The 15559-nt window shown below is 39.0% G+C and overlaps 1 protein-coding gene across 1 annotated transcript; it reads left to right on the forward strand.

Annotated features, from left to right (window-relative positions):
- The first annotated feature begins 3202 nt into the window (after nucleotides 1–3202).
- LOC142388097 (pannexin-1-like) lies at nucleotides 3203–14963 on the forward strand. The gene is made up of 8 exons (XM_075472996.1): nucleotides 3203–3414; nucleotides 6006–6205; nucleotides 6313–6428; nucleotides 9377–9564; nucleotides 10712–10990; nucleotides 11171–11393; nucleotides 11912–12146; nucleotides 12505–14963. The coding sequence occupies exons 2-8, from the start codon at nucleotides 6025–6027 to the stop codon at nucleotides 12588–12590; spliced, it is 1308 nt and encodes a 435-aa protein (XP_075329111.1). The 5' UTR covers nucleotides 3203–3414; nucleotides 6006–6024; the 3' UTR covers nucleotides 12591–14963.
- Nucleotides 14964–15559: the final 596 nt, after the last annotated feature.

A 15559-nucleotide genomic window follows, 5' to 3' on the forward strand; every position in this document is an offset into this window, starting at 1 on the left:
GATTTGACAGCTACACACTCCACAAAGATGATGTTTGTGAGAAAAGTTGCCATTTCCTCACGAAAATAACGAAAAAAAGCATGTTTGGAGATTACCAAAATGCATCATGTTCCTCTATCGAGAGCATCCTGACCCACTGCACCTCTGTGTGGTTCTCCCTTTGCACCGGGGCAGACCGGTTGAAGCTCCAGAGAGTGATAAAGACAGCGCAGAGGATCGTGGGCTGCCCCCTTCCTTCCATCAATGACATATACACATCTCGCTGCCTCAGCAGAGCGCAAAACATTATCAAAGACATCACCCATCCCGCCCACCACCTGTTTGACCTGCTTCCCTCTGGCAGACGCTACAGGTGCGCCAAAGCCAAGACAAACAGACTCAAAAACAGTTTCTTCCCAAAAGCCATCACCATCCTGAATGCCCACATGCACCAGCGGCCCCAACATGCAAAACCTCATGTGCAATAACCCCACCCTCACAGAGCCCCCTGTGCAATAATCTTTTGTGCAATAATGTAAGATAATATTTTTCCATTTGTATTTCATTTTGTATTTTTGCACTTTGTGGTATTGTGGTATTTTTATTTTTTTTATTTTCTTTTATTTCTTTTAATATTAGGACCAGCATCTCGTGGAGCCCCCCTGTAATTTTGTTGTGTACAGTTTGTCTGTTGCACAATGACAATAAAGCTTTCTAATCTAATCTAATCTAAAATTTTAATCTGAGCCTCCCCAGATGTATGAAAGAGGGTACCCTGATCAGATGAAAATGTAACTAAAGTGTTGGGCCGTCAAAGAAATGACCACACGAACACCATCCCTTCAGTGAAGCATGGTGGTGGCAGCACCGTGTTGCGGTGGAGGGCAAAAATGGGCAAAAAAAAAATTAAACCCAAATCACTTGCAGCTGTGACTATTCTTAAATGGGTTAACAATAAATCATTGAACTGAGTGTGTCTTTTTCTTTTAATATTTTTATTTTATGTCACCAATTCAGACCATAAAGTGTTTCATCATTACATAAAATCCCTAAATGTATTGGTCTGAATTACAGGCTGCAGACAGTCTTTACTCCATTTACAAATGCAAACATCCTTGATTGAATGAGATGATCTTATTCCTGAGCAGTTATTTAAACATGAGGGGTGACAGTATCATTTTCTGTCCATTCTTACATCTATGATTCATAGTTTCAGTCATACGAGCATCGCGTGTTTAACGTTTAGGAATTTATTTTTTAGGTCAAGTCGTCACATTTCCGGCGCAGTTTTGCTCGTTTATTTTTAGCTTGACGCAGCTGCGAGAAGTTTGGGAGGACCACAGAGGACAGAGCAAGAATGCCCAGAATTCATCGCGACAAAAACCAACATCAACAACATTTCAAAATGGTTTTGGTTTTTATTCCTGAGATGTTTCCACAGCAAACCGACGGCCTCGTGCTCTCACATTTCATCAGTCTGTCACAAAAACAAAAACCCGTCTTGTGTCAGGACAGCCTAATTGGTGTCTCGTGATGTGTTAGTACAGTTTATTCTTATGGGGGGTTTCTTAAATCCACGTTTGTGCTTTACATCGCTGCTGCATGCTGCGCAGATAGCGAGGAAACACTTAATTTATCTAATGAAAAGCACATTTAAGCTACTTTCGTATCCAGATCAATGTTGCAGGGATTAGACTTGCCAATACTTATGGATTATATTTAGACTTTTTGCAAAAACTTAAAAAAAGTGGACGTTTTTACATGTTATTTACTCAATTGATGTAGTTTTCTTTTTAGTGATTTATGGCTCTTTGCTTCAAATGGAGCACAAACTCACGCAAATTACTGAATTTTAGCACATTAATACTGATGCGTGTGGTTTGTTCATTTGTTGACAAGGATCCGCAGTTACTGCAGCAGCTGGTCTTCGGGTCCACATAAAACAACAACAAGCAATAATGCATCAAGTCTGTTTAAAATTAAATCAGTCGTAATGTAATTGGAATTAGATTAATGCCTGAATCCAAAAAGTAAGTCGGAGGAGTTCAAAATGTCTATTTTGACATGATTTAATTGACTTCTTATAAATTTAGAACATTTTTAATGGAGATTCATCCTTTACAAAAACAGTTATAAAAACTCTTATAATACTCAGAATTATTTTATTTTATTAATATCACTTCCATCAAAGTAATAGTTGGCGAAAGATTATTATTATTATTATTATTTTTACCTTTGTTATATATTGCTTTGATATATTGCCACAGTTACTGTAGGGATTTAAATCAATATCAACTAAATACACTGGTATCACTGACTAAAGATTCATTTTAAGCACATTTATTGTTTTATTTTTAGTATTTGTCTTTTACCCACCTTGGACCACAGATCTAAATAAACTATCTGGATTTAATCCGGCATGTTTACGTTGTACATTGTTGTAAATTTGTGCTATCACATTTGAATAAATAAATAAGAAATTTCAAGATGTGAAACATACAACTTTGAATAATAATATGTGTCTGAAATGTTTAATTATCTGGTTAGAGTGACTCTTAAATCGACATTTACTTGTCCTCCTCAATTAGAAAATAAAAAATACCAAATCTATTCATATGATAATAATTCATTTTAATCTCAAGGTTTCATTAGGAAGTTTCCAGAAATAATTTTTCATGTTACTATTGAGTTAGTTCATTGAAAGTAGATTTATCTTTCGAACTAGGCAAGGCAAGTCAATTTTATTTATAGAGCACAATTCATACACAAGGCAATTCAAAGTGCTTCACAGCTACACAAGAAGGCAGTAAAATCATTAAAAAGAAATTAAAAAGAAATAAATAAAATAAAATAATAATAATAATAATACAATTTTAAAAAAATAATAAAAACCTATTAAAAATAATCATTAATTCATTCATTTAAAAGTGAAGAGTGCAGATAAAATACTTTCAGGTGTCTTTCAGGTGAACTAGGACTCCCCAGAAGAAGAGATCCTGGTTAAATAAGATCAAATTGAAAAATAAATACAAGATTTTTTAGAAATTAGATTAAATAGCTTTCTTAAAAGTGAGCTTTTAGCATGTATATTTAAAATAATCCCTCGAGCAGAAGGAACAACAGCTAAAACACACTTTTGTGGGGAGTTTTAATCTTGTTTAGTCGTGTTCACTCTTTGCATTTGAAGCTGGAAAATCGAAGTAATAGGTGTGTCCGTGAACGCAGCTGTGCTAAGAATGGCGGAAGGAGTTTTTTGTGTCTTACAGGAAGAGGTTTTCTTTGAAAGTTGTTTTTGTTCCATCTGTTGAGCATCTGCGCTGTTTCATCGTGGAGGTGCAGTTGTGGAAAACATTTATGTCTTATTTTTACTGCAGTCGACGCTGTTAAACCACAGGCATGACAGTTTAATTTATAAATTACACTCGGCGGGAGTCGGTAAGTTTCACATAATTAACTCGTTTTGATAATAACCGCGATGACATAACATCGCTATGCATTAACGACCAGAAGTGTCCTCGAAGTCTTCGGTTTGTTAAGTTGCAGAATAGCTTTGAAGTGGCGTCGTTTTCACATAAAAATTAAGCTAAAATCTGCTTAAATGTTGCTTCATAATGGTTGGATAAACCATCAAAGGTTTTCAATTAAGTGGATTATTCATGAAAATATGATAAATTATGATTACTGCTTTGAAAACTGTTTACAAAAGAAGTTCCAGTCAAACAAAGAGCCTGTTGATGTTGCATTTATTACAGTCACAAGTTGTTTTCAGTCTGGATTCATGTTGCACCACTTTAAATAGTTGGAGTGGCTCAGCTAAAGTAATATTGAGGATATAATGACAGGCTACAGATGATTCATAGTGTCAGTGTTTGCCGCAGGACACCTCCTCCTCTATGATTTACCTGATAAAGCTCGTGTTTGCTAACTACAGCTGTTGAGGTTGGCTAAATTAAACTATCTTAATAACTGCAGCTTCTAATTGTGATAATGTTTGAAAAGGGTTCAGTTTGAATTAAGATTTCCTAACCTGTAAAGTGGGTCACAAATGTCTGGTAAGACCTTACATTAGCAGTCAAGCAGTTTTGGTGAAGTGCTGATTGGAAAAAGCTGTATTTTCTGCAGGTACGTTTTGAAACTCTACACTTATCGAGCTCTTCATTCGGAGCAACAAAACAACAGCCTCACTTCTTGGTGTCGTTGATTTCTAAGCACAACATGTGATGCTTACTGCCAGCTGGACATTAATGCTGCCAGTTTCCTGCATCTTAAAGTGTGAAGTCCACCGAGCTCACTGCCAACTTCACGACACGGTTCATTACTCTGCTGGAAGTTGCCACTAGAAGATGGTAAACTTGGACCTGACTGTAAATATTTAAACTAGCTCTTATTATTTTAATAGTTTACAATCACCTTCACATAAAAAGCTGGACTAAACTAAAAGAAGTGTCGTCTTTCCAGCGTTATTTCCATGTTATCTTGCATTGTTCGAGGTGTGAATGGTGCAGTTATGAGTTCATTTTTGTTATTTTGTTACAGTCCCTTAAAGGAGAAGTTCACTATTTAAGACCTTGAGTCCCAGTTCCAGCTTGTTTATCAAGAATAAGAAATGAGGAGACCATTTTCACAACAATAGCTCATTTCTATCCATTTTGGCTGTTTTCGCTGGTCCATCCTGCTGCTACAGACAGGGTTCCATTGGGCACTCTGTTCAATATCCTTAAAACAATACTAATGTTAATTTTAAAGAAAAGGTCAACTCACCGGGTGGTTCGTGGTATTAAAAAAAAAAAATGTCAGCGCATTTTATGGTTTTCCATCCGTGTAATCCGTGTTCTTTGCTGTTCAGGAACTATTTTTCATGCTAAATCACGACGCACGTAAACATCCGCTCTATATTTGAGTCTGAGGCTCTAGCCCTGGCGCAGTGATCTGACAGTGAAAGTGAAAGTGAAAAGTCTTCCAAACGGAATACAATTGGATTACAAAATGCTAAATAAAGCAAGAAATAACTTTTATTTCGCAACGCAATTTTTTTTGGGACACACAGGAACATCCACGAACCACCCGGTGAGTTGACCTTTTCTTTAAAATTAACATTAGTATTGTTTTAAGGACATTGAACAGAGTGCCCAATGGAACCCTGTCTGTAGCAGCAGGATGGACCAGCGAAAACAGCCAAAATGGATAGAAATTAACTATTGTTGTGAAAATGGTCTCCTCATTTCTTATTCTTGATAAACAAGCTGGAACTGGGACTCAAGGTCTTAAATAGTGAACTTCTCCTTTAATTTGTGGTGATGTAACACCTAAACTTTAAATATAGTCAACTTTCTAACAACTTCTCAGACATTAATGTGAAAGATTTAGTTGCAAAGTCAAACTTAACAGCGTTTCTTTCGGCATATTTTGTGGAATATTCCGCCAAAATGGTGGTAGTACAGCGGATGTGCTGACACGGCTAATCTTAAAAAAAACAAACAGATCCAACATCTTAGCCACTTCTTATTCATGAAGTCTATGTGATAGCATTCAGATTCAGGCCATGATTGTTGGTCTGAAGGAATCAGCAGAGGTGGTGGTTCAGATCAGCTCTTTCAGGTCCTCGTGTGTCCTGTGATCTTGTTCCCGCTGAAGCCTCAAACTTCTGCTTTTCGACTGACGTGATGCAGCTCATCAGCGATGCTTTTCTACTCAGAGTAGTTGTGAACAGAAGTTATCTGGGTCGGTGAAGCCTCACTATCAGTTTCAACCAGTCTGATCTTGGACTGTTCCCCTCAGCAAGTTCTGACTGAACTTTAGAGCCTGCTGTTGTGGAGAGGCCCGAAGATCAGCAGCTTCATAAACTGATGTGAGCAGGAACTCATGAACTTGAATGCTTTTCACCACCTCTGGAAGCAGAATAAGATCATTGCCACCAACCCTTGACCCGACCTGTTGCTTGACATTCTTCAAAATGAAATTAGCCTTGAAAAGACATCTTGAGGAGTCGGTTGGTAATTTAAGTGTGATCGTGTTTGTGCGTGCAGGTAAAAGCAGAGCGGAGAGATGGCCATCGCCCACGTGGCTACAGAGTACGTGTTCAGCGACTTTCTGCTGAAGGACCCAAACCAGGCTCGATACCGCAGCATCCGAACGGAGATGGCTGTGGACAAGATGGTGACCTGCGTGGCGGTGGGGCTGCCCCTCCTCCTCATCTCACTGGCCTTCGCTCAGGAAGTCTCAGTTGGTGAGTGGAAGCGAAAGCAGATCTGCTTCTTCGAGTGAGGCTGAGCTGTAGAGTCAGGAGGAAGTGTCCGATCTAATGGTTATTCTCCGTCTCTGTGCGTCTCTCAGGTGCTCAGATCAGCTGTTTTTCTCCCTCAAACTTCTCCTGGAGGCAGGCAGCCTATGTGGATTCATACTGCTGGGCAGCTGTTCACACATACACTCTACATCTGTGGCTGCACAAGGTACACACACACACACACACACACAAAGGGGGGTACATTTTTTATTTTATTAGGTTAGCAGTGATGGTTAGCACTCAGTGGGGTTACATGGCACTGAAAGGATCGGATTATTGGCTAAATTACAATAAGACTGAGTTGCTCCTTACTTGAGCAAGGGTAAATCTCCTTGGATATATGGCGGTGAATGAATGGGATCAGAGGCACAAAGCGTGTCATACCCCGGTATGATAGGTGGTGCTGTACCCATTCCAACTGTTGCTAATAGAGCCACTTCCTGTTGACCTCTTCACCACCAACAACAAACTCAGGCATTCGACATTTGGTCTGTGATGAGCTGCTTGTTGCACAAACGCGATGCACAACGGAGCATTCTCCATCGCGTTGTTTCTTTCTTTCTTTCTGACGGCGACAACAACAGGAATATCGTCTCTTCCGACCTCCGGTTCACGACCCCGGAAAAAAATCTCGATCATGCGCAGAACGCAAAGTCTAATTCACCACAAGCCTCACAGCAAGAAGATTCCTGGTTTGAATCCTTCTTCCCAGCTTCTCGAGATCGAAGTTGGATTAAATCTGTTGAAAATATGGCTAAATGATTATGACCAAAATAATAATCACAATTACTTGGATCAATATTGAGATCACGCTGGTTTGATGTTGGACACGTTAACAACTACTGGACTGTTTTTCTTGGCCTTCATTTAGTCGCCATCCTGCAGTTTGTGGTGCGTTTTCAGGGGGTTGGATAAGTTGGTTGTGTTGCCACGGCGCTCTTTGCATCTGATCTGTTCTTGGTTGACATCACTCGCCCTAAATCCGGTGTTTGGTTCTTGTTTCTGGTCATGAATCAGCTGTGATTGGCACATGCAGTCTGCTTTCCTTTCAGATAGTAAAATGTGATTAATTGTGCGGCTCTGACAGAAAATGAATGGATGATTGTATTACAATGAATTAGACTTTATCTTTAAAGTGCTTTGAGATAACGTTTGTTGTGATTTGGCGCTTTATAAATAAAACTGAACTGAACTGAATTAAATTAAACCACTCAAGTGTTTAGCTGAAGATGATAGAAGTTCTACCTTTCTGAAAAATCTCAATAATAAGACACTTTCAGTTTTACTCCATTACTGAGTTGTGTGATACACTGGTGACATAAGTAGAAACTGAGATGGGTTTACAGCGTCACTGGAAGTCTGAGATGTCGTGTTGTACAATCTCGAGTTGTAATTATGAGAAAGCACATTTCCAGTTCTGCGTTGGTGGCTTTTGTTTGCGTGATTTTTAGGGTGTGGCAGAGAATATTTCTCATAATCTGGGCGTGTGCGCCTCTTTACGTTCCTAAACTCCGGCCTTCAAAGCATCTGTACGCTGAATCAAATGTTGAAACTGAAACATTTTTATTGTGCTTTAAAAAAAATAGATTTGAAAAATTTGAATTTGATGTGAGCAACATTTCAATAAAGTTGGGACCGGAGCATATTGACGACCTCTATTGACGGCTTTGTGAGGAGATCGTTTGCAGGATTTCAGCTGCAGGAACTGGAGTCAAGTTAAGTCGCTTTTAAATCAGCTGCAGATGCAAAGTGCTTCCAACAACCATAAAAATAACAATGACATCATAGAAATTACAGTAAAATATCTGCTGGGATGAAAAAATTGCTCAAGTAGAAAGGAAGGCTGAGAAGAAGCGATCACCCGTGGGAGCAGCTCTGGTTCGGGTTGGGATGCCACCTGGTCGCCTTCCTTTGGAGGTTTTTCAGGCACATCCAGACCCCGAACATGCTGGAGGGATTACATGTCCCACCAGGCCTGGGAACGCCTCGGGATCCCCCAGGAGGAGCTGGAGTGTGTCGCTGAGGGGAGAGTTGTCTGGGATTTCCTCCTGGAGCCTCTGCGACCCGACCCGACCTCGGATAAGTGAAAGATAGTCAATGGATGGATGGATAATGACACACTTTTAACCACATGTGTGAGTTGTAAATGAAGACCGAGAGAGTCTCAGTTTTAGATACCCTGACAACCTCGGAGGATTTGGTTAAATTTGCATTCTTACTTTCACATCTCAACCAGACAAAATCTGACCACTTGGTCCAGTTTTACCTAAAGTAAAAGTAATTATTTCCATTTGTCGTAAACTGTAGACTAAATCACTCCATTCATTTATGTTTGGTGCATCATTCTTGAGCCACCGTCTTCTTCCACCTGACAAATATTTATCCTTCTTTGTATATTTAAGCTCTTTTAGATCTCCCAAATGCCCAAACTCTTAATGAGCAGTTTCTCAGTCACTGCTATATTGCTGGATTATGTGCATGTGTAGCCTCGTCTGTCTTTACTTCTGAAAGACTCGGCCTCTCTGTGTTGTTGTTTTAATTTTCAATCATGTTGCTGACCGGTTAAATTCAGTCAGTGTTTGTCTTTAGTTGGGATTTCTGACATGTTTTAGTGGATTTTATGTTTTCTGTCCGGCTGCTAAACAAATTTACCTAAAACCTTTTTAATGTTATGCTCGGCTTCCAGACTTTATTTTAATTCACGGTTGTACTTAATCAAACGGGCTGTAGGGTTTTACTTTAGATTTTAAGTTCAAGACGGATCATTTATAAGAATGTGATCGCGGACATCTTTTTAGTGAGTTTCTTCTTCATCTACACCGGTGTTTTTGTCACTGAGTATGAAGTCACTTCCTCACATTTTTCACCATTTTCTGTACGCATTGAATTAAATATACCACTGATGTTCTGATTGCTGTATCAGATAAGCGCACCGTGGGAACAAAGCTGCTTCGAAATGCTTTTTACACCTCCTGTGAAGAAACGAATTTACAAATAAATCCTGATGTCAAAGACACATTGATCAAATGCAAACTGAAAATGGCTGAATATGAATGGAAATGTTGCTTTGACTTATCTTGTTGTGGACCGCCGTCCTCTCTCTCGTCTGCTCAGTTCTTTCCTTACGTCCTGCTGTTGGTGGCGGTGCTGATGTACACCCCGGCGCTCTTCTGGAGATTTTCTGTGGCGCCCCTCCTGCAGTCGGACCTCGGCTTCATCGTGGAGGAGTTGGACCGGTGTTACAACCGCGCCGTCACTTTGGCCAAACGCATGGCGGCCTCAGGACTGCTCACCTCAGACAGGTACCATTCACCTGCTGTGAACGTGATCTCAGATCCAACCAGCTGGACCTTTGGACCAGTAAAATTATAAATATGTCCCGAGGCAGCTCAGTTTTACTTTCACGCATTTCTGCAGCTTTACACTTCCTTCTTACAGTCAAAGCAGCTCTATTTATTACTCTATAAATCTCTAATAATTCCTGAAATCTGCCTTTTACTCACTTGTGGAAACCTTCATTAAATGTGTATATTTATTTTTTGTGTTTTATGAAACATAAAACATTTTAGGTGATAACCTCAAAAATACAAATAAGAAGCAGAATCAGTCATTAGATTAAGCTAATTTTTAGCTATTTGACACAATTCTTTGGTCAAAGTACCTGTTTTGACCCCTCTTTATTTACAGTAAAAGTAAAGTCGGTTAAATGAGGAACTTTCAAACAAAATGGAACAAAAGAAAATGCCATGATTGTTTTTTGGGGAGTTTTACACCTGCTGGTGACTTCAAACACCCCGATAAAAGGTCATTTTTACATGATATGTCCCCTTTAAAGACTAATAGGTAATTCATGATATAAGTTTTATTCTGTATTGTACAGCATCTTTAATGGTTACTTTTAAACTTAATGAAACCTCTGGAAGTTTCTGAATAATCATTTGTGACTTCATCCTGCACAGGTTTGTCTTTACCTTTTAAAATTGGGAAATTATTCATATCTTTGCATCATTGTTGTTTTCAAAACTAAACATGAGTGGAAACTACAGTTAGAGTTGAAGGCAAAGTGATAAATGTGTTCTTGTTTGTTTTGCAGAAGTAGTGAAACCAAACATTTAAACCACAGACACGTGGTGATTTATGTTTCCAGGACTCATTACAAAGCTGTATTTCTATTGAACAGCAGATGATTTATTAGATCAGGCTAATCAATAAAAGTACTTCACGTCACCTGCTTCTTCTTCTGTTTAGTATTTGCCATCAATTCATGAAGAGCTCCTTCCTCCACATGAAGAGCAGCTTTTTGGAAACTTTTTGTGATTTAAAACCTTTTCTGATCAAATGCAAAACTAAATCTTCCACCTATCGTAACTGTTCGTATTTGTAAAAATGAGGAAAAAGAATCAGGATCTGATGAATGATGTCGACTTTTCTTTCTCCGTCTTTGACCAGCGACCCCACTGAAGGCTGCTTCAATTACCCGCTGGTGGAGAAGTTTCTGATGACCAAGCGCTGCTCGCGGGTGCTGCTGTTTTACTACCTGCTGTGCCGCAGCCTGAATCTGGTCACCCTGCTGTGCACCTGCATCTATCTGGGTTACTACCTGCATCCGGCCTCCGTCACCGACGAGTTTAGCTGCCAGCTGCGCGTCGGCCTGCTCGCCTCTGACCCCAGTGTCCCCGAGAAGGTTCAGTGCAAGCTCATCGCCGTGGGAGTCTTTTCTGTGCTGAGGTAATTTTACATGCAGTGTGGTAACGATAGAAAACAGACTGTGGAGCAATCTGTACATCAAAGGCACTTTGACACCTTTTAGAATTAAAAACGGAAAAAAAAGCAAAAGTAAATCATGTTGGTCAGGACTTTAACTGTGAATGATGCCAAACTGCGGTCTGGCTTCTTTTTTCTTTCCAGTTTTGTCAACTTGGTTGTTTTCATTGGACTGATGCCAGTAGTGATCTATGCCAGTCTCCGCCCCCTCTTCTGCCACGGATACACCCGCTTCCTGGAAACCTACCAATCGTTGCCCACTGTGAGCGTCTTGCCCAGCCCCAGCGGCCAATGGGACGATCTCTCCCTGTACCTGCTCTTCCTGGAGGAGAACATCAGCGAGCTGAAGTCGTACAAATACATGAAGGTGTGTTTATCAGAATCTGTCATCACTTCTTGTTTACTATATTGTGCACTTTAAGTTTTGCCAGTTTATTTGAAGAGGAAACATAATCTTTTGTGCTGTTAAGAATTCCTTAAATGGGCGCTGGCAGGTTAAATTTTGTAATCAGTATTAATTAAGGCCCCTCTCATCTTTGAAAGCTTTTTGTCCTTCTCTGATCGTAACTGAGAGTCCGGTGAACACTGTGGGATTATCAGCTGTTTCCAATGAAAGATGACCAACTCAGTCATGTCTTTGATTCAGTTCAATTCACTCCAGTTTTATTTATAAATAACAGCAAATGTCATCTCAGAGCACTTCAAAGATACAGTCCAATTCAAGCCAATTATAATCCAGTTCATTTTAATCCAATCATAATCAATTGAAATTAATTTTTGATGCATATTTTTAGCCTCTAGAACAGGAATGCATGTTGTGTGTTTATATGCTAAATGTTTCGCCTCTGACTTCTCCTTCCAATCGTGCACGTTTCCCGCCCGCAGGTTTTGGAGATGTTGAGGAGACGAGGCGAATGCTCCGAAGAAAACTTCGACGCCATCGGCCTGCTGCAGACTCTCTGCCTGGTGAAGATGGACGCCGTGGACGGGGGCAAAGCCGCGGCGAGGCTGGATCAAGTAAAAACGAATGCGGCTGATGCAGCTGTCAACGACGGAGCCGCAAAAAACAGTCCAAAGTCGGCCGCTAGAAACAACACACACATGGAAACGGAGATGAAAGGTGAGAAGTGTTGCAAATCATCACTGTGGACTGACATTGTGGTGTCTGTGTGCACATTAGGAGTTATCAGAAACTGGCTATTTCCTTATAATTTACTGTTATATTCGTTTTTGTAAGTTAATTCCAGTCTGAATGCTCTTTTTGAGCTTTTCAGATAAGCTTTTAGATAAATCATACATACGTTTGCTATCATGTACGTATAAATGAGAAGAAACGTGTTGTTCAATGAGTAAACAGTGTTTGGTCAGGATCTAAACTAACACTGTGCAGATTTTGAAGTCTACAGGGAGCAGCTTTATGTTTTACTGATAAACAAAGTTACAAATAATGAAGGCCAGTACGACACGTTTATTTTCAGAGATCAGTCCGTTGCTGCCGGCAAACAGCGTTGAGACGAGCAGCAGAACCGATGAGGGCGGGACTCTTCGGCAGCGAGCGATGTGATTGGCTACGGTGTGTGACCTCACTGTGCAGACGGAAAGATACAGATGATGCATTAAAGCATCAAAGGACAAGGAGGACATGATTTAAAAAAAAAAAAAAAAAAAAAAAAAGACCTGACAACTTGAAGAAGTCAAAAGACTAAAAGCTGACATTGGTACAGATTTCACTTTCAACTCTGGATGTTTTTGTGACCGTGAAAACACAAAGATGCATCGAGACGGGCCATGTGAATCATAGAATAAGAAACGACGTACCTGTAAACTGAAGGTCGCTCTCGAAAACTAATCATCTCAGTGTTCTGATGTGAAACATGTTTACAAAGCTGTCAGGAGTCTGTCTGCCTCACAAACCCAGTAGTTAGACAGAGCCCATGCAAGGTGAGGAGATAAACCCCACGAAAGAGGAACACTCATTTGAAATGGAGGTCAGACATCGCCTTGCTTATGAGGTTCCATTTGTGCCAAGAATATGTTCACATGCACACTATTACAAAACATTTGTCCATGTTTAAGTAGCTTTTAACAGAACTTCACTTGTGGCAAAACTACATTAACTATGTAGTTTGCTAACCTGACCAAAACATTTGACTGTGTTGGTACTTTTGTAGTCTTCTTGGACACTTTGTCCTCATGATTGTCGTCCCGGTACATCGTTCCATTGCGTTATTATATCATGTGGTTATGAAAGTTGTCCTGCATTCAGGGCTGTAGCTTACGAAATACAAACTAGCATAAATGGCTCCATAAATAAGTCAATTTGATCATAAATAACACAAAAATAACAAGAATTTTATTTAGACAACAATAAATAAATGAAATATAGAATCTTTTACTTTATTTTGTGTTTATCTACCCAATTAATCACTTATATTTATCTTTTTACATTCAGTTTGTAGTTCAGGTTCATTCATAATCATTTGTTTTATCAATGATTATTTACACAAAGAACGGGAGAATAATTAGATTAATATAGATCTAAAGGATGGGAACAACAGTGAAAATGAAATGCCTACAACAATGTGCTCAGGGAAATAAGTAGAGAAAATATGCAAAGACAGGATAAATACAAGGATTAAAATGAATATATAATTAAAAAGGAACTATTGGATAAAATAGACACAAAAAATAATTAATTAAGTCCAAGTGTAAACTAAAGCTGAATTGACACTGTCGGTTGTTTTGTCAGGTTGACAACCAACAATGATAACGTAGTTATGCCACAACTGAAGTTCTGCTCGAAGTTACTTAAACAACGGCCGAACGTTTTGTCACATGTGGACATCTTTTTGGCTCAAATGGAGCTTCATTCGATCAGATTTCAGCTGCGTTTGTGGTTGAATCTTTGCTGCAGCATCTGCAGCTGTGAGAAACTGACAAATTAACGCCCCGCTGCTGCTTTAAGAGGATTCAGAGACGTATTCTTTAAAACACACAATGCTGTCTCTTATAATGTGAGTCAGAGGAAAAAGACGCACGGGAACACAACAAACTACTATTTCCTCTTTCACAGTCGTTACTTTATACAGTTTGCCTGATGAGATTATAGGACTTTGTGAGACTACCTGCTTGCTGCCTAAACCTAAACGTGTCGGTGGAGAGAGTTTTGGCTAGAAGAGGAAATTATTTACTCCAAAAAACAATAAGAAAAGCAACGACTTAAAATAAAACCTTAAATTCAACTTGTAGTATGAAATTGGTAAAAAAAAAAAAAAGTTTTTCACTTGCACTGACTTTGTGGGAGATTTGAGATTATTTCATTTCAAGACGAAGCCACTTGCGCTGTGGTTTGGGAAGTGAAACGAGCACCAGCTAAAACACGAGCCCAAAGGACGTCGCTTTGTGGCTTCAGGCGTAATGTTCTCAGTTTTTGCAGAAATAATATGAATTTCTAAGCTGTCTTTTATGCTGAAGAAGTGGATAATTTTCTAATGTGTAGCTCCGCTGTTTGTTCTTTAGAAGTAGAGATGCATGAAGCTTTCTTTTAGTGTAGCATTTATCTGTTTAAAATAAGGCAAAATGGTTTACAAATGGAGGAATTCTCCCAAATGTCAGCAGTTTTAGCCTTTAGCTTTAATCACTTTTTGGGATGTTTAGATTTCTCAGGACATTCTTTTTGAGGATTCTCAGGAATAGAAATGTCTCTTCTTCTCCCTGTTCAACATTTTCATGAATTTTTCTTCTATTTGTGCCACATTAGTGTCTTATGTATATTTTTTATATATATGATGGCATACAAAGTGTTATTGGGTCTGTTTTCTGTGCACTCGTAAAAACAAGCTTTTGTGATGTTGCTGAGTTGTTTAACGTTTAATGGCTGCTAGTTGTAGTCTGAATTTCTAAAGAATAAACATGGTGGACATGCAGTTGAATTATCTCTGAGTGATATAATAAACATGATAAAAATAAGACAAATGAAAGTAAAAGAAAATAAATACCATGCAGGTAAAGCAAGAAATAATTTTAAAAAAATTGTCATAAAAAGATGATAAATTGCATGTAATAAAACAACAATTGTTTTAGAGACCAGAGGCCACAGAGCTGATGTCAGTCCAGATGAAGCTCTGAGGATTGATAGCAAAGCTTTACCTGAAGATCCAGGCTGCCTGGGAGGGTCATAGCGGACCAGAAGATCTTAGATGTGCTTTGGTGCTAAACCATTTAAAGCTTTATAGACTAACAACAGTTTTTCAGAACGTTATTTGTACTTTAAGATGTTTTGAGCTGGTAAACGTGGACAAAAACGTTATAATTTTCCATGAGAGATGACAGTATTTCCATAAGTTACTGTTTTTTGTAAAAAAAAAAAAGAGAAGAATTTTTTTGTTACCTTAATCATCCAACAGGGGTTCCTATTTATTCTGGTTACGTCAGCTCTGATGTCAAGAGACGGTTGGTATGGAATTTATTCTTTTTTTTATTTTATTTTTTAATGTTGTTGTATTTCCTTGTACCCTGCATATATGTGCACTT

This window comes from Odontesthes bonariensis, chromosome 9 (genome assembly GCF_027942865.1).
Source record: "Odontesthes bonariensis isolate fOdoBon6 chromosome 9, fOdoBon6.hap1, whole genome shotgun sequence".
Classification (NCBI taxonomy): Eukaryota; Metazoa; Chordata; class Actinopteri; order Atheriniformes; family Atherinopsidae; genus Odontesthes; species Odontesthes bonariensis.